The 19721-nt window shown below is 39.5% G+C and overlaps 1 protein-coding gene across 10 annotated transcripts in view; it reads left to right on the top strand.

Annotated features, from left to right (window-relative positions):
- PTPRT (protein tyrosine phosphatase receptor type T) overlaps nucleotides 1-19721 on the top strand; it is a 405976-nt gene that overhangs the window by 96300 nt on the left and 289955 nt on the right. For all 10 annotated transcript variants that reach the window (XM_072350259.1, XM_072350261.1, XM_072350264.1 and 7 more), the window contains exon 2: nucleotides 8581-8706. In XM_072350259.1, the coding sequence (XP_072206360.1) occupies nucleotides 8581-8706 (126 nt within the window). The remainder of the gene's footprint in view (nucleotides 1-8580; nucleotides 8707-19721) is intronic.

The following is a 19721-nucleotide window of genomic DNA, read 5'->3' on the forward strand; positions in this document are numbered from 1 at the left end:
CCATTGCTCCGCTGACCAGACTTTGCAAGGTCTTTTGCGTAGTCCATCCAGCATTTGACATCCTGCCCCCAGCCTGACTGCAGGGCACCTGAGAACAGAGCAGCTGGCTCACTGCTGTTATTTCAGGGCCTGACTTGCTCCTGACACATTAAATGAAGATCATGATGTAACTGAAAACAGTTTTAAAAACACATCTCCTACTATCCTTGACCCTGCGCTTTACATGTAAATTGAAACTGCTGGCAACAAATAAGAGAGCATTTTATGGACCTCAGTCTATGGAAGGTGCAAACTCAAAGCTGCAAAAATTGATAGACCTCAATAAAATTTATTTATGCAGCCAAACACTCGGAGTAACTTCCAATAAGCACAAAATTAAATTTAACAAGATATGTCAATTGCGACACTCATTGCAAGTTATTATCATTGTGATATGAGCCAATGAGAGTCTGTCTGAACAGCTTATATCCATCTTTCTGGGTAACTTTCTGGTATTTGACTGGTGTGCAGTTGAGCTATTTTAAATACACCAGCTTTAAATATCAAGAAGCAATCTTTTGGAGATCTATGCCATTCTGGATGCTTAATCTGCATGAATGTTTCAGAAGCAATTTAATAAAACAAATCAGTATTGATCAAAAAGAATCAAACTAGGATGTGGCTCTGGGCAGCCTGGTCTGCTGGTTGGTGACCCTTCACATAGGAAAGGGGTTGAAACCAGATGATTGTTGTGGTCCTGTTTAACTCAGGCCATTCTATGAATCTATTTGGTGAATCTATGGAACTACTGGATTTAAGTTTCTACAATAAAACATTTAAACAACAGGTAGTTTTTAAAATTACTTGTATGCAGGCACAATCTGTAATCAAATCATGACTACCTTGTCTTTATGCATGCTGTGGGTAGCTTTCTGTGAGTAGAAAATGGAGATGTGGTCCTTGGATCATGCTAGGTTGTTAGTGGGGGTTGGCTCTGGAAATGTGGTGAAGGTTCAGTGAATGTCAGATGCAGAGAGCTTTAGAGAGGTCATTGCAGTCTGAATGACGGGAAGTACCACAGAGAAAAGGAGTTATTTACTTCACTTGGGAAAAGCTCTGAGGTAATAAAAAGCCTTCTGAAAATCTCAGCTTAATTTTTTGCTCTCTAAAAGTGATAAAAATCTGTTTCAGTTTCTTTTGATTGCAACCAGATTGCGTTTAACAGCTTTCCTTTTTCACTGTTGTGGCAGTTAACGTGAATTCCTATTCCGTTGCCAGAACTCACAAGGACAGTAGCTTAGAAGTCTTCAAAGAAAGCATCTCAGCTACAAGGAGATCCTCCTTGGGATTCCTGGTAGTCCATCTTTTTGTTTTCATTCATCACCATGCACAATATGAGTGAATCAATGGCTGCTGCTTGTTTGAAGTTCCAACATACTAATTCTAGGCTTATTAAAAGAATAGAATAAAAAAGCTAGGGTTCATAATAGAATAAAGAAAACAAGTGCGAAAGAGCTACCTTCGGGCAGCTTTTTTTTTGCTGCCTTAGTGGATGGGGAAAGTCATAGATATGTAATTTAAATGACTGTGCAGGCTGAATATCTAGCTATTCAATGTGACATTATAAAATGCTGAAATAAAGTCAGTCAGTAGAGCGTTCTGACTGATCCAAGAACTCCGGTGGAATAGCTGATGTAGAATTTGGTTGTAATGCACCGTACACGTAACATTAGATAACCCCATTCAGATTTACAGAGGTAACAGACCCAGCACTTTTCAGATGCTGGAAGGAAAGAAAAGCAACGTTACTGAATGTTGAATATTAATTTTGGAATATAAAACTGTATTAGGAGGAAAAAGGTGGTCCTGGAACTTAAAAAGCAGAAATTGGAGCCAAGTAAAACTTAGTTATATTTATGGTACAAAAATAAAGGCAAGTAAAGCGCTATGAATTTGCATTTTAAAAAAGGAATCTTAATTTTATCATACTGTGAATAGCACAGGAGCCTCCTACAGGAGTGGAAAGCTACCTGACTAATGAATTAAAAGGATATGATTAACTGGAAGTGTAACAAAAGCCATTGGGGAATGTCTATTTAAGAATGTTTCATGATTTTGAAAACCTGTGTTAATCTTGGAAGTTTAATTACATGGAGATAGGCTAGCCTGAAAACTTCCTGCAAGTTAATCCTGGTGTTTTAGCAGCCTGAAGCTAAGCTTCATTTGCAAAGCATGGATTCCTTAAAAACCAGCTCGTGTGCTGTGCTGGGTGAACTGACTTGGTGCTGTAGCTTAAAACAACATTGGGTTTATAAATGTGTATATATTTAAAGCAATTCAGTGTTACAGTTGGAGTTATTGGAATGATCAGAAGCAAAAAAGATATTCTTGCTACTAAACAAAGGACGCATTCTGGCAAGTGGAGTTAGGTTCAGTCATGCTTGGACATCAATTTAAACAAATGACATTTAGTGTTAGTTTTACTCCTAGAATACTTTGAAGGGATTTCACTACTCCTTATTAGAAGGTGAGGAGCAGAATTAAGAATGAATGTATGAACTGGTCTAAGGCTGAAATTATGAGGAACATGGACAAACTTTTGCAAAGATAAACCGATAACAATGAATTTAAGAATGAAAACATAGTGCAACCTGACAAGTTCAGAAAATACAACTTAAATGCTTGCTCCGTATGTAACCGAAATTCACTCTCCTGCCTGCCCATCCCCACCTCCATCATCTGAAAGATCTGATTGTTATGGGGTGGAATGAGCAAAAGGAATGAAATTTAGTCAGATGTAACAAGGATAGGCTGTACCTAAGCTGGGCAATTGTTTGCTGCATCTCAGAAATCTAGCACCTTTAGAATAGATAAAACCTCCCTTGCATCCATCTAAACCAACTAATACTATGTGTCGAAAGTAAGATGGAAAGGAAATTAATGGATCTCCCCTGTGGCAGATGAATCATCCCGTGACAGTGAGGACTGATAGTGGCAGCAGAGAACCAACAGGTCATTGTACTTGTAGGGGAAACGAATGTGTTTGAAGCACTGGAGAAATCATTGGTGCTTCCTCCCGAAGCCCAAAATTTCTGGGTACCTTGAGAAGTGCACCACTGTCAACACAAGACCTTGATGGGTAAATGTGGATTTGCATTTCACAGTTGTGTTATCTGAGTTTCTGTTAGGTATGGCCTCAAGCAACTGACATAAGAAAATTATACCTTATTTTATGCTGGGGAATCTACTCCTTAATTTCTTCTGGTGTAGACCCTCAGGTGACCGAGGGACAAAACCTTACCAGAGCTTTCCCTGATGTTTAAAGAGTAGCATCTTCCTCTTCCTCATAGTCTGAATATATGCAGTGAACACGTGATAGGTTTTGAGATGGTAAAGGCAACTTTTCTCTTTGCAAAAGCCTTTTTCTTGAAATAAAGAAGTAGTTCAGGAAAATAAGGAGGTATTGATTGAGATTAACCAGTTACAACAGTAGATTGATAAGACGGCAGAACGATGATTTTCTGAGGAATGGGATAGCCTTTCTGAAACTTCCTATCCTGTACCATGCAGAAACACAAAGCTCATCACTTCTAGGCTGTTACATGTGAAACTAATGATGACTCAAGTGACAAGCACCCTCTGCCTTCTCTTTGGTATTATGCCTGTTGAGAGCTGAGGTCATTGGACAGTGCTCATCAGAAATAGGTCTGTAGAAGTTGGATCTGCTCAGCTTAGCATTTCTGGTTGCTAGTACGTGTATTTCTGATGACTTCTGTGTTAAACTTTCTGGATGGAGTAGAAGGTATATGAAGTTGTAACTATCACCCCTGATGGAAGAAAACTCAATAGTCCTTGAAAAGATTTACCCTGTCTTAAATGAAGTGATTCAACACAAAGTTGATTTGCACACTTATTCTCCTCTCCTTCCCAGCCCTGTGCTACACGGAGTCTGCAATCTGAGAAATTTATTACAAATGGATTCTTGTAAGACAAATCGTGAGGAATAAACTGTTTTTCTAAGGAGCCAAATGCAGCTCTTTCAGTGAAGTATAGACAAAAATTATTGATCAGAGAGTGTTGTTTGGTTTTGTTTTAATTTCTGGAGTCTTACAGTTCCTAAGCTCTATCTCATTCTATGACCATCTGTTTCTTCCTGAACTCTCTTCTTATTTTGTGAGGCTAGGAACAAAATGAATCAATTTCAACCCATTTTCAGAACAAGTATTCCATGGAAAAAGCACTGTTTGCAATGGTGTGTGCTGTTATAATTTCTATCCCAAAAAGAAATGCATGGAAGGTGACAAATGGGACCATTGAAGTTCTTGCTCTTTTCCCACCTCCCCACGCTGGGAATGTTGTAAATGCCTGATTGAACTGTCTGAGGGTGTGTTATTTTCAGTCTGTATCTAGAAACACAGGATAACCAACGAGGCTTCTCCCATTAGTATATTTCTTTATCCTTCTTTAGAAGTATTGTTTTTTATCTAGTGAGTCTGTGAGAGTTTGACATTGGATGACTTTATAAAACATTCTACTAATTGGATTTGTTAAAATAAATAAATCAAACACTAATTGGAACGTGCCCTGCCATTATTTTTGCTTACTGAATTAGATATAATGGCGTGAAGTCCTTTTTATCATATTTGTGCACTTATTTAAACACCCCCCTGGCGCACACTTCTGCAAATTCAATTATATATTCAAAGGAGGCATTCAATTTATGCAAGGCTGGTTTACATTTAATCCGGGGGCAAGACTCAGTAACTGATGATAGGTCTGTTCAAGATTAATTAGCATCACTCAGATGAGCAGTGGCATTGTTACAAGCCTGCAGTGTAAAACAAGGGATATTTAATCTGTCCTGTGTGAGCTGTTATTTGCTTCAATATGACCCTTTTCAGGAAGGGAACGACTTCATCCTTTTTTGGCTTTCATTTTGCGTGAAAAGAGATGGTCAACACCACATGCATTATCTTAACGGTATCAGAGTCATCTCAGTTTCCTTCCTTTTTTGCCCTACTTAGCAATTGTATTTTTTCACTTAATTTTTAGCCGATTAATGGAAAGATTCTGGTTTGCATCCTGAAATCCTTAGCCCTGTTAATTATTAACGAAGACACCAAACCCCATTTTGGTTGGTGTGCAAGTGCTTTACTTTTCCTCTAGGCTGCTTTGTGACGCTGTGGGTAGAACTGTGACGTGCAAACCCAGGATCTAAATTCACTGCATGATATCTTTTATTGTGAATTATTTTCTCTCTGTTAATGAAAATCCCTGTTCTGCAGTCAAGCAGTTATGTTTCAGCAGCGGCTGATTTTGTATTAAGATGGATCTTATCTCTGTGGTTTTTCTTCTCTTGTTATGTTCCTGCAGAGGCTGTAGCTTTTAGGTATCCATACAGGTGATGTCTTAGGAAATAGTAAATATTAAGCTTGTGCTGCTGTCAGTGAAAGGAATTCATCTGCAGCTTTCAGCCTGCTGTACCATTTTGGAGTCTCTATCCCTACTTAAGTGGGCATTTAAAGTCCATAATTACATTTTTTATTTAGACTAAAATTAATCAGTGGGGAGTAATTGGATTTCTAAGGACCTGGCAATGAGGTGCTCCTGTAGCAGAGGAGATGGCTCCATCCCAGCAGGTTAGCACCAGTGCAAACGCTACAGGTGCCTTCACCTTGCTGCCTTGCGAGAAGGCAGGGCTGTGCTGTGCTGGGCATGGCTGCTTCCACAGGGCACAGATCATCTGAGAAAGAGCTTTCTTGCTCACAGGTGATCATGGCTGTGTCCCAGCTAGGTCTACTTTTAGTTCTTGTCCCTTTTGCCATTCTCTAGCAAAAAGCTGACAGTAGTTTTTCTCTTCTTGCTCACCATGATTGAGCTGTTCTGTGCTCCCTGTGCAGCCACTTTGCTTATCCGAGCCTTGAGAATCGACTTCAATGCTTTTTTTCCCCGTCCTCATTTCCTGCAAATTCACTTCTCCAAATTCCAATTCTGCTTCCAGTAAATTAATCCATCTGGTTTATTGCCTTGTCACTTTGCATTTGGTGGTTCCTCCACTAACTTTTCTTTCTTCAGAAATGTAGATGTGTTTGCAGCTGCTTTTAAGGCTCTCCATAGTTTATCCTTTCTTATCCAATCTTACTACATGGGTTAGCCTTGAATTTCATTCAAGGCACTTTCAAGCTTCCTAAGGTGTTGTCTCTTATCAGTGGAAACTCCCAATTAATTTCCAGAAGCTCTCACTATCCTTGTTCAGCTTGTCCTCCAACTTCACCCACCTCTGCATACATAAAACAATCTATCTGGCTAATTGTATCTGTATATCAGCAATTACGTTCGCTGTTAAATAAGGACTTCTACCCTGTATTTTGTTGTCGTCTCATTTTGCTTCTGAGACTTGATATCAGCACCTGCGTAATTTTCTCTGTGCCCAAGTCCTCATACAATTGTCTGTCTTGATCAGAGTATTTATTTACAACTCCTTCAAAGAAAGAGCTGAGAGGCAGCACCACTTACTGTACTGTGTAGTGTGCTGTAGAGAGGTGTTGTGTAAATGGAGTTTGTCTGAAGTCCTCCTATTAGAGTGAATCTATTAAAACTAGAATGCCCTGCGTGGAGACTGAGAGCAGAGTATTTGATATTGTCTCTTGTGCCAGCTTGCTATGGAAAAAGGTGATTTTTGGCTGCATTGTTTGCTCCTCACAGGCAATCCAGAGCACCTGTTTTTCTGTTAGACATTTTAATGAGCACATTTAACATTTTAAACTTGAACTTTTTCACCTAAATTAAATTAAAACTTGAGGGAAACAGCTGAAGTGTGGTCCTGCTCATTCTGACAGCTCTGAAAGCCTCACAAGCACTGTAAATTTAAAGCAAAAAATACTTTTAAAAGTTGTAGGAAATACATTTGCAAGGTCTCTACTGGAGCAGGCAAGGCTGCAAGGGGCATAAAATCTGCTAAAGTCAGAACTATTTATATTAAAATTACACAACATAACAATTTTTTTCTGTTAGGACAAGCTTAATCTTTAAACTTGAACAACACCGACTATGGTCAGGTACTCTATCCAACAAATCCTTCAAGCATATGGTTAAATAGGAATAATTTGTGTGAAGTTTGTGTGTGAAGTTTGACAGGAATTTTTAGAAAACCATTTGTGGTTGGAGTGCACTTTGAGTCCTTCAGCAGAATAAGGATTGCATGAGGAATTTTGTAGTAACCAAGATGGGTTTGGGCTTTCTTGGGAGCCGGAGAGAAAAAAAACATATGTTAAAACTAAAGAATGCTTAAATGACCCACTGCTGGGTAACTGTTATTGAATGGAAACCAGAGATCACTTGTGTACTTGCTATTCATTGTGCATGTGTAGGGAATGCAGCCTGTGGGAAGGTAAAGAGCTGGGAATGTCTCTGTGCATCTAACTCTGATTAGTGTCAGGAGCAATTGGCAGTTTGGCTGGCACGGCAAGATCATGTAGCCCCGAGAAGTGCTCAGTCCCTGCAGCTTCAGTAGTGTTAGATATGTCCAGCTGACTTTGGAGTAACTGCCTAGTAATTTCTCCTTGCTTCTGTAAGAGAAAACAAAAGCAGGGCAGTGACAGTGTTGTCATAATTAAGGCCAAAACCCAAACACCCAATTCTATCTCATGTAATAGAGCCAGTACCGCAATATGTTTGGCAAACCAAGTTGGGTGGATGTGAGGAGTGTATCTGAGTCAATGGAAGGGGAGGTTCAGCAATGTAGTAATGATCCACTAGTACTAAATGAGGACTAAACTAGTTGAATTTATTTGCGTGACATGAGTGTGTGTTGAAATACATATATTTTTTCCCCCCACTGTCAATGCATTTCTCTTGACTGATAAGTGTTCAGACAGCTGCCAGGTGGCAGTTAACCACTTTCAAGTATTTCAGGATCCAGAGTAGGAAAGATCACTTAGTCAACAGTCTGGAAGGTGTGAATGTCAGTTTCCATCCACTTCTTGTTATTTTCCCATTGTAGAGAAATTAAAGGCTTACAGTGTGAGGTCCAGTTCTGAAAGACCTGGAGAAGTAGTCATATGTTACATAGGACTTCATGTTATTAAGCATAAGAGGTGGTTGCAAGGAAGGATGCGCGTTCTCAAGGTGCAACCCAACCCAGTGTAATTTGAATCTCAGAAGTGAAATCAAGCGCGTATTGTTGTAGTATAGGAATACTTTACTTGTCTTCGCCATTTGGGTTCTTTCTTCCTCTTATTTCTTTAAAAAATCTGACCCAGAGGTTTCTGTAAATATCAGCGCTGGGACCCAAATGCGTGTGCTTATTATGTGCAATTGTCTGTGAAAATGTTAAGAAAATAGGTGGAAATAAAGGGAGCTGATGGAGGAGAGGAGCAGCAACGAGAGAAGAAAGACTTCTAAGGGATACAGAAGGTTGAAAATTCAGAAACGTTTTCTGGATACCTTCTCTGCTCTCTGAAATATATTATACAGGACATTTTCTCCCCCCCCCCCCATGTTTCTCCCTCTGTAAACCTAGGTGTGAGAAGTTAAATGATTTTCGTGTCATGATTATGTATAATATTAACGTGGGAACGTATGTGTTTTTCTTGCCTTTAGGTGGTTGTTCCTTTGATGAGCACTACAGTAATTGTGGTTATAGTGTGGCCTTGGGAACCAATGGATTTACCTGGGAGCAGATCAATACCTGGGAAAAGCCAACGATGGATCCTGCAGTCCCAACTGGTAAGTGAGAAGCCTCAGCAGCAGCAGAGGTGTTACTCTATGAGGATCAGCTGTTAGCCCTGAACAGATTACTGACATATATTGTGCACACACCATGACACCACAGTCTTTTCAGTATTCTCTGAAGAGTTGACAGTAATGATAACTTCCAATGGTTTTATTTCTTAATGGAAATTAACATTATATGTTGGTGTATATGGCATAAATCCCACAGAATGCTTTGCTGACCTTGAAGAAAAGCGTATTTTAAGAGAAAGCACTATATTCTGAAAACCATTGTTTGTGCTTTTCTGGCAATTGAAATAGCTGAAGCCCCGGCTCTATAGCAATTGGCACAATGGTAAACAGAACTGGCCAGCCAACTTGACTGCAGTCTTAAAGTATTTGTTCCAGTTAATTGATTGCACTCTGACAAGCATGAACTACTTGGCAGAATTAACATCTTGTGTTGTTGCAGTGGTATTTATATGCCTGTAAATTACTGGGCTAAGAAACCTGAAATTGCCAGGTGCCTGTTAAGGGAAGCACGCAGAGCTGATGTAACAATAGTTCCCTGCTGTAGCCATGGATAGGCAGGCTGGTGTTCATCCCTGTGTGTTAAAGCTGTTAATAGAAACAAAACCACAAGGTAACTGTTTGTTTGTTTGTTTGTTTTAATTACAGCCTAGATTGGAAACTGTTAGTAACAGAATCTTTCATAGCGTGTGACTTGTAGGGCTACTTGTTTAGGCTCTGGTATCCCAAAAGCTAATTCTGAAAGTTATGTCTCTGGTCTTGTCTGTAAGAATGCATTTCATCATTTTGAATGTGTTGACTTCTCAATGAGGGCAGTTTTATTTCTACGGCTCCTCAGCTTCAGCTCTTGTGTGTGTCACAGTCCCTGTTCATGGTAGACCTAACTAGAGAGAGATGGCAGTTATTTGAATTTACAGATCTCAGAATGATCTGAAGGAATAGGAACAGACATAGCTGTGATGCCATCTGGAAGGCAAGGAATTAATGGGAGGGCTTGTATTGGAAAAGTTCAGTACTTTGCTAACTCCAGATGTGAAGGAAAAATCTATCTTCCTGGCTTCCATCTGAAAGTGTTTTATCATCTGAAGATGCTGGGTCTGTGGAGAAATTGATAGGCAATCAACAGTCTGGGATGGCAAACAAACCCCAGAACAGTGCAGTGTGTTTCTTAACAAGGCCTTCAGAATTGATTTTCCCCCAAAAAGAAGTAGATAGAGATGTGTGTGGTTGTTTCTCCTAATGCTGTGTTCCAGGTTATCAGGTAGCACTAAGAGTTAGATCCATAAAGGTGTTAGAGCAGCAGCAAATTATTGACAACAACAACAAAAAGCAACATTAAAAAAATGTAGATCTCAATTGTGTGGAAATATGGAAGAGGGAAAGCTTCTAACAACGTACAGCCTGCTGATAATGAAACGCTATTTAAGAGAGCTTAAGGAGTATGAGGGGGAATGACAAAGTGCTTTGCTTTACTAATTGTTGTCTCAATACTAGTCATACAGAGCAGAAGGTCAAATTAATAGGTAGGAAAAGAAGGCTGACCACAGCAAATGTGGACAGAACACATTTCTCCACTAACAAAAATATGTTTTCAAAAGCTGTCCAAATGATGCTACCATCGAGGTAAATTAGGGTGGTCAATTAAACTGCCTCAAACTAGCAGAGATGCTAGAGCTATTACTGAGAGTCTGTATTGCTGGATGGAATCTTAATGCATATGTTGTTTGTATTGGTTACTTGTTGGAAGTCTGTTTTGTGAGAATAAAGGATTACTTAAAAATCATCTAGTGGCAAAGCCAGCCAAATAAACTGATGAACAGCATGTTCCACTCCTACAATCAGAGACATCTTTAAAGCCAGAGTACCAGAACATTTGGTGATTGACTTTCTATTCCGTTTAATTTACCCACAGCAGCTGAAAGCAGCAGGGTGCAAATCCATCGAGTTGCAAGGCTGTCAAAGGTGGTAACAGTGTTTGGAATAAGCAACTTCTGGTGGCCAACTGTAGGCAGGAAATCTAAGAGGTTGGACAGATGTCCATGCTAAGAGCATGGACAGGAGCAACAGGAGTGCAAGAATGCATAGAGTTGTGAGGATGCAAGCAGTAATGCATATTTTCTTGATCAGGACGCTGTTTTAGGCACTACGCAGTTCTTGTGTGACTGGAAACAGCTTAAAATACTGTATTGTGAAAGTGATAAAACGTGAGTGAGCAGACATTAAATTGGTTCCACGATACTAAACAAGTCTGCAGCGCAACCTGCTGGGAGATGTTGGCAGAAAAGCGTGGCCTCACCCCATCCCGGTCAGCCCACATTAACGTTGCGCTCAGAGCTATTTCCTTGTTTAAAATGTCGGCTTTCATAAGCACCAGGTCCCTTTGAATTCAACCAAGCCACAGAATTCCATCCTCCTGAATACTAATGATAACATCTAGTGCCTTTTACAGTCCTTTTCATCGTCAGATCTCAGAGTGCTCTTCAGAGGAGGTCAGTATCATGAATGAGAGAGCCTGAGTCTGATATACCGAGTAATTCTCTGCTCAGACACTGCTGCAAAGGTCTCTGCTCAGGGATGACTTCCTATTTTTATTTATATTATTTTGAAATCCAAATGCGCTCCTCAAAGCAAAAAAAGCCCAATTAAACTGCTCTATTAGCCATGTAAAAGTTTGCAGGCAATTTGTTTTACAACACTGCTAGCAAATAAACTGTTTGTCGTGAATTCTGTGGTTAATTCCTTAGGGCTGGAAACTGTGTTAATTGGGGGATTAAGAACCAGATGTTTGTTGTTTCAAATAAACGTTTCAGACAACCTGAAATAAATGAATTTGTAGGTATCCAGTCCCCAGACTTTGGTGCAGCTCTTTCCACCTCCTTGCACGATAGCAGGAGCGATTATAACAGAATATTCCATAACAGATGGGTGTTTACTTAAGCCTGAATATCCTCAGTGATGAGTATTCTACAGCCTCTGGGCTACTTGTTCCACTCTTTGAGTTATAAAGGTTCTCAGTACTCATCTTCCATTTTCCCTTTTATGGCTTAATCTCATTATTTTTTCCTCTATCTTTGACTAGGAAGAATAATCAGTTGTTGCTCTCTTTTATTATTTATGACGTAGCTGTGTGAGGTTAAGTCTTTGTTTCCCAGGACTGAGTATGACCTGAGTATGAGCTTTTAACCTCTTTTAATTCAGAATGTTTTGTTTCCTCTCTCTCTGTTTCATGCCTTCAGTTGTTACCTTCTTATCTTTTTTGGGTATTTGCCTAAAGCTCTCTTATCAAGCTGGGGTTTGATACCCTGTATGAGAGTCTTGGCAGGATGTGTGGCTGTAATTCTGTTCCAGAAGTTTAGACTACAGCAAGTAGTTATGTCCTGCTCCTTGTATTTGCTTCAAGCAGTTTTTATTCCCTCTTTCTTTCCCCACAAATAACTAGTCTTTATGTGCTTATGTATTAGATAATTTGAGATGAACAAGGGGGTTTAGTCTGTGTTGAATGACAGAAGATGCTTCCTTGCTGATAAAAGGGCCTGAGCTGTTGTGTATATCAGAGGCAAAAGCTTGGTTCGTAGATCAAGTTCTTGTGTTAAAACTAGCCTTGGAAAAATACTGGCTTTACTTTTCATGTTATGACACTGCAGCATTCCAGGAACCCTGCACCTGCCTACCCTTGCAGCATTTGTGAGAATATATTAATAATGGAAGTATTTAACATTTAGCATTTGCATGTTCGAACTATTTTACTGGCATTTACTAATTAACTCCAATGGAGACCTCGCTGGGCTGACTAGACTGGAGCAATTACTTTAATTGTGTTAAATACAGTCGTCCTCTGAATGCAAAGCTATGGTGCAGTGTGGCCTTGTGCATCAGTGTTACGCTGACTGTTAATCTGCTGGTTGGCTGTGTGAAGTTTGGTGGAAAGCAATCAGCAGCAGTTGAAGGTCTGGCCTCATCTTCCTGACTGCTGATTTCCTTTCATTTATACAAACTGGCACTTAGTGTAAGTGCTAGTTTACTTTGTATGTTTGTATGTATGTATGTGTATGTGTATATCTGTGGTTATCCTTCTGTAAAGATGAACAATATCACTGCTGTTTTGGGCTGAATCAAGTCGACATCCTGTTTATCTAAGAAACAAATTTAGATGAGCATAGAGATGAGTGAAATGTTTAGAAGAAATCAGAGCATTCAGAATTAGCACTGTGGCATTAGTGTGTTACTCACTGAGTGCAGGCTGCTTTACCTTTCCTCACTTACACCACAAAAATCCCACCAATTTTCAGCAAAGAAACAAGACCCATTATCAGTCAGCAGTATTTTCATGCTAGAAATGGATGCATTGTTATCTAAGGGTTGAACTCGCTTGAAATGTGTAACTGACAGTTTGGAAGCTGCCAATAGTTGTGGAAAATGCCACAAATACATAATTTTGTGGGTTTTCTTGTGTGTTTTTATGCAGTGCTTCTCAAATAGCTGCTAAGTAGCACTGCACCACAGATTTAGAAGTGTGCATGTACGTACTGCATTTGCACTCTTGCTGTTTACAGCTGAGCTAAAGCATTAGAACTGTTTCACAGTGCTGCAAAAGACAGAGTATGCTAGTACCAAATGACTGCAAGCTACCCTGTTGGTTGAAACCCTAATGGCAAGTGCAACACTGAGATGAGAGGTTCACTCTTCAGAGATGCAGTCAGCATTTGTCCTATAGTCTGTCCTTACATGAATTTGGAGAAGTGCTCTGTGCTGAATCCTCATAATGGTAGATGTTTTGAGATAATGGTAAGGTTAAGACACAAACACGTTCTGTGAGCTGCCTTCCATATGTGAGTCCGTATTGCATGGCACAATGAAATGAACATAGCTTGAGAGGTGTTTGGTGTTTGAATCGCATAGATTCCCTTGAACGTGTAGCAGATTTTTTCTTTTTTCTTGCAGCAGAGATAAGGGATGGGGACTCTTCTCTCATCTAATTGGGCGTGTACTTTTGTTCCAGTAGCTGGAGGGCTCACTAAGCTTCTCACTGCAAGAACAGAAGGGTTATCATCATTAGCATTGCTTCATGAAATAACCATTTAGCAAGTGAACATCATAGGCATGATGTATATCTGAATACCAGATGGCTAAATTCTACTTGGACTCCACTGAACTGAGTGAAGTTTTATGTTTCTCTAATAGGCCAAATGCTTTCCTGTGTCACCTTCTTCTTTGCAGCGAATGGCACTGTGAAGTTAGTGTGAATGAATAATGGTGGAACAGCTTTCTTTGAGGAAGTTGATAAACTTTCCATCTATGCCTACATGGAAGACTGACAGGATTGTTCAGTTTCATTCAGAGAGGACTGATGTGCAGTCAGCGTTAGCCTACCCAAAGAACAGAGGACCTCTGTACACACATCAGGCGTTTCTGGTTTTATTTCTTCAAGGCTAGAATGAACACTAACAGGAGTTAGACTCAGCTTTTTTATGAAAGGCAGTGCAGTAAAATTAACATTTTCCTGTGTCGGAGTGGATTAATACTTGCATCCAAGAAAATAAACAAACTTGTTAAAGGAATAAATTAAAATCCAACTGTGTATATGATGAATCATGATCCAATTTTGTCTGAGAGGGGAGAAGGAAAATTGGCTCAGCTGTCTGTGTATTGTTTCTCCAAAAAATATTTTTTGTGGGGGAAATTACTAAGAATGAATGAAATATGTTTGTTCCCACTCTCTGACTTCCATAGGAGTAAATAGATTAGCCTGGGGACTGGGTACTGAACTCAAAGTAATTTCTCAGCTTTTAAGGTCTGAGCAAAAAGGGATCTGTGGAGACTTTCCACAATGCATTTTAATTCTGCTCTTTACCATTTCACTTAGCATCTGTATTTTGAGGTTGGCATTTATAGTAGCAATTGTAAATAATTCTTCTCAATTTTCATCACTAATTTACACTGACTTGAGTTTGGGGGGATGATTTACATCTTTTCCCTGATTTTATTTTAGGTAAGCGTACCTAAGAATGCTTAGAACTGGGAAAATGAACGATTTTAGAACTATTTATCCATGCAGCTTTGAGATGGACAGAACCTTGTAAACAACTAGAGGGAACTTATTTTGAACTGGACCTTTTAAATTGCTCACACTTACGCTATCAATCGGATCTCCCCAGAAGCCATTACTGCAGCTGATTCTTTAATAGCTGCTTGCAGCCTACTGTTAGTATTTAGCTTTCCCTCAGAGGACTGTATTGTCATCCATATTGTTTTTATTTTCTCTGGTCTAGGTTATCTGTAAGTAAATCATACCTGCATTAGTATATAATTTGCTTTTCAGCCAAGGAAAACTAGCAGTGAAGGCCAGGAGCAATTACTTCTGTTGCACACAATTGCTTTCAGGAAGGCAACTCTAAGCAATTAGCCTTGAGGGTGATTTGTACCAAATATTTGATTTCTATCTGGTGTTCCTGTATTCTAACACCAAGTAGATTTCTTTTGTGGGTAGACCTACTGATTTTGGGTGGACCATAAATAGTAATGAAGTAAAGTACTTGTGAAGTTAAAGACTTGTAAATTAACAATCTTGCGCTGAAAAATAATAAGCATAAGTCAGCCAACTCTTCTGTGATGTTATATGCAGGAGAAGTTGATTTAATTAAGAACACTTAGCACTCCAGAGGCTAACTTCTGAAGGAAGCTACATCCTGGTTATTAATGTTTTGTCATTCCATTGTGAAATAGAATCTTTCCTTATGCGTCATTGTGAGAGGTCAGAAGAAGCATGCTGCCATGTAGCTGGCACTTTGGTATTGTCATCTTGCTTAGCAAGGGAGCGTAGTTTTCTCTGAACATGCACAGTGTAAAGATACATCAAAGAAGACGGAAAGAATGACTTCTAGGAAAGCCTTTTAATGACCGTGAAGGAAACATGTAGGGAATGCATGTAGTTTCTGCACCTTGATGTGCTAAATGGTACGTTTGAACTGTTGTCAGTCTATTTCTGATCCTTTTCAGTGGAAACTGTCAGAAGTGGGACTGTTTTGAGTGCCAGGACCTTCCCATTATCACCATTAGAGAGACCGTGACACTTCTAAAGCAGTGCTATAACATCGTTCAGCATCATGCTAGGAGGAAGGACAAGAAATCCATCGTTGTACATGTTTATCTTCCATGGTTCCAGGCATATTCATTTTTCTCAGAACCTGTTGGTTCTAGCAGTAACTGATGCTTTTCAGCATCTTAGATAAGGAACAATGCAGACTATGAGGGCATGCTGTCCAGGTGCCACAGGGTAGTTACTTGAGAGCCAAGTTAAGGCACCGTATAACCAAAGTAATGGAAAAATGTTTCTAATTTAAAACTTGAAAATGTTAGAGAGTTGGAGAGGTAGAAAGAAATGTTGCTTTTCATATTAGGTTCCTTCCAAGTGGATAAATACGATCTAGTTTAAATGCCACAGAAGTTAATATAGTTGAGTTAAAATAAGGCTAGCATAGAAAACGAGTTTACTTATCCTGTGACTAAGATCTTCTGTTTTAAGTAGTCATTTCTATAGCTTCCTATAACAAAGGGAAGATTGATAATTTTATACCCCACTTGTTAGAAGGTTCGGAGCAAGAAAAGAAACATGCTATAGGAAGATGAGCAAGATGTGTTGGTAGGAAGAGGCTTGGAAAAGGTCTTTCTGGTGAAGCTGGTGTAGTAAAACTGATAAATGTGAAAGTAGTGGCTACTAAGGAACAGAGGAAAAACAAAGACTAAGGTCATCTAGAGAAGGAAGACCTAAAAAGGAATAAGTCTGAGAGAAGAATGATCTGAGCAGTCTGTATGGACAGATGGCCAAAGTCAAGATAGATTAGATTTGAAAAAAGGATAAGATTGTGAATGAGGAGTGAACGTTGGAAGATAAGGATTTACAAAAGGAAATGCTGAGGAAACAGTAGGCAAAATTACATCTCAGAAGTGATCAGAAAGCAACAGAGGAAAGCCTTAGAGGCATTCAGAGCAGAGGCTGAGCGGAATACAGGGAAGGCAAAAGGTGTAGTCAAGGTCCAGTCCATCATCTGCTTTTATAGCAGAGTCTTAGCAGTTCTCTATGGGTATTCAACTCCTTGCAGCTGCTTAACACCAAGTCAGTGGAATTTTCCTGAAGTCCTTTAAATTCAGTGGATACTGGATATAGTCACTGCAGGGTACTGTATGTTGTACTTTTCCTGTTTTATTTCTTCCCAGTAAGCTCATCTTTCTACTTTTACTATTATTATTACTTCTATCACAAAACCAGACTCTCAGCATCAGAGCACAGAGCTGTGTTGTAGTATCTAAGATTCCAGTGTCATTAATTATTTAACTTTACCATAGGCCTAATTTGTTGTGTAGTGAAATAAGTGGAAGTCTTTCCACCAACCTCGAAATAAATGAGATGAGATTTCATAATAGGCAGAGTACACAATCTAGGCTTTTAAATACTTCAGTGCTTAAAAGGATGCAGGTTGTTTGGATTGAATGGTAATAACCTCAGTTAAGTGATCCTGCTGAGAACTGTGGCTACTAAGAAACATAAGTCATTTTTTGTCCTTAGGAAATACCAGCATTTCCCATTTCCAATAGTAAATCTTTAGTGCATGTAATTCAGCACATAAAAAGAAAAAAAAGAAAGGTCTGTTTTCCTGAAAGTCGTTTGTGTGTGTACAAAAAGAAGCTGATAGCAACAGTTTTCGCATATTCTCATGAGGAAAAATAATGTATGCATCCCCTGCATTAGGCAATCCAACGTCTTCCATAGCATTCACCTCTTTCAGAAGGAGTGGAAGCTGTTGCAGTTGTATTCCTTTGAGATGAAAGTTGTAATACTACAAATTATCGCTTGTTTTCAGTATGGACTAGAAAAATAAATGCAATTTATGCTTTTAAATGTGGAAAATTAAGCAAAATAAAGCAATTTTATATGTTTGAGGATCTTTTCAAATGAAAAGCTGCACTCAGTGAATTCTCATCAGTTCCTTTTCTCACTGTCGTGTTTCACGATGTGAACTCTGAATTGAATGAGCAGCTGCAATAAAATGGCACCAGTCAAGTCAGAGAATTCACAGGGTGTTGAGACATTTCAGGCTGTGACACAGCCCTTTGGAGCTCTCATTTACCTTGAGAAATGGTTGACTTTTAGCATAATGTCTTCAGTACAGCTCACAAATAGAGTGGTGTCAAGCCCTTATTTGCAGTACTTATACTTAGTACGTAAGAGTCAGCCTTGTACAAACAGAACAAAGACTCTTACTATCACTATAAGGGGTTTATATTTCTAATTGTGGAAACGGATTTTTTTTCCTGGTCTTCCCCTTCAATTTTACTTACAGTGCAAATATGAGAGTTAATATGAAGGAAATGGCAGAGTTGATCTTAAGGGTGTTTTAGGGAAAGCAGAATAGGGAATGAAAGGCTCAGCTGTCTAAAAGCCTTCTTTGGTTCACCTGAAATAAGGCTATTCTTCACATTAAAGATCTGACTGTATCCCTTTGATCCTTGAAAATGCTACCTATTGCAATGTATGGATGTTGGCTGAGCCGGTCTGCAATCTCAGCTGATGTCTTGGTCTAATCTTATGGCTGTGCCCCTGTGCACACCACAACAGAAGCAGTGGGCAGAAGCAAGCTGAAAGCACAAACATGTAGGGGCAGTGAGTGGCCTGCACTCCTCAAGATCCTGAAATAACAGACCTGATTAATTTGAAGATGTTTCAGAACAGATCTTCTTTTAATCTGTACCAATTACAGTGGTGAAGGTTGAGCTGTGAGCAATCTGGGCAGTACAGCTGAGGTTGCCTTTTTGCTCACCCTGAGCCAAACTAATCAAGCTACAATAACTTAAGTTCTTGCTAAACTTGATGCAGTGTAGGCTGATTGAGTGAAGATGCACCACAGACTTCATTCTGTGCTCTCATGGCCAGTCTGACTACTCCATCTGACCATAGCAGATGAATATCTTTCACCCTTTCCATTTTATAGGTTTAAGCTCTTTAGTAATATAGGGAATATTAAAAGGGGAATCATAACCAGATCGTATTTTAGCTTAGTTCTCATTAGCTGTTCATCTAGAACAGATTGCATAGGACAGTCTTCTGGAGTGTGTCTAATTGCTGCAACATGGTAATTTAATGGGAACACATTTTTATAAGCTTGTTTAACCGCATCTGTGCCAACTGACCTCACAGCTTGGTGTGCAGTGATGCAATACTAGAAACTAGCATTTAAATGTAGGATCTTATTTGTATGGACCCTTTTGAACTTCATTCACTATTGTGCCTTTTCTAATGTGGTATCTAGCATCACTGCAGCATCTGAATTCAAAGTGTTCATCCTCCATCCCACTCATCATCCACAAACGTTTGTCCTTCAAGATAACTTTTAGGTCCTTACAGTCTTATCCCTTTCATTTTTCCTTCTATTTCTTTATGTTGTGAGCCTTTCTTTTCCTAAAACGTTCTTTGTCATAATTTGTCTAGGAACCAAGTTTTCTTGTTGTCAGGAGTGTTTTTACATGGCAGCAAACAAAGCAGCTCTCAGAACTCTGTGGTCCTGCAGCCCATCCCAGGAAATACACCATTTCTGTGCATCTATCTCAAAACCTTGGGCCTGTTTCTGTTTTTCCCTCGATTCCTTCTTCTTTGACCTCAGGCTTCCCTGTCACTCACAGCCTCAAGTCCATTGGGCCGCATCTGTTTCTTGTAGGCTGCCTGGAAAAAAAGGCATGTGCATTCTGTTGCAGCTTGGCTGCATTGGTACAGAAAGCATCCCTCAGCCTTTTACCCTTTAAGTGAGAAACAGGATTTTAAAAGCTAATTTGCTTGTTTTCATGGCACGATCTTAATTCTACAAGGGAGAATAGATGATCTAATCTAATTTAATTTTGCTCTTTGAGAAGAAAGGAGATCGCTTGGCCAGCTGCTGCTCTGAGCAAACATGGAGCATGTAGGCTACAAGATAAGCTTTGAACTCTATCAAGTCTCTCGGCAGTATATG

Source organism: Excalfactoria chinensis, chromosome 15 (genome assembly GCF_039878825.1).
Source record: "Excalfactoria chinensis isolate bCotChi1 chromosome 15, bCotChi1.hap2, whole genome shotgun sequence".
NCBI lineage: Eukaryota > Metazoa > Chordata > Aves > Galliformes > Phasianidae > Excalfactoria > Excalfactoria chinensis.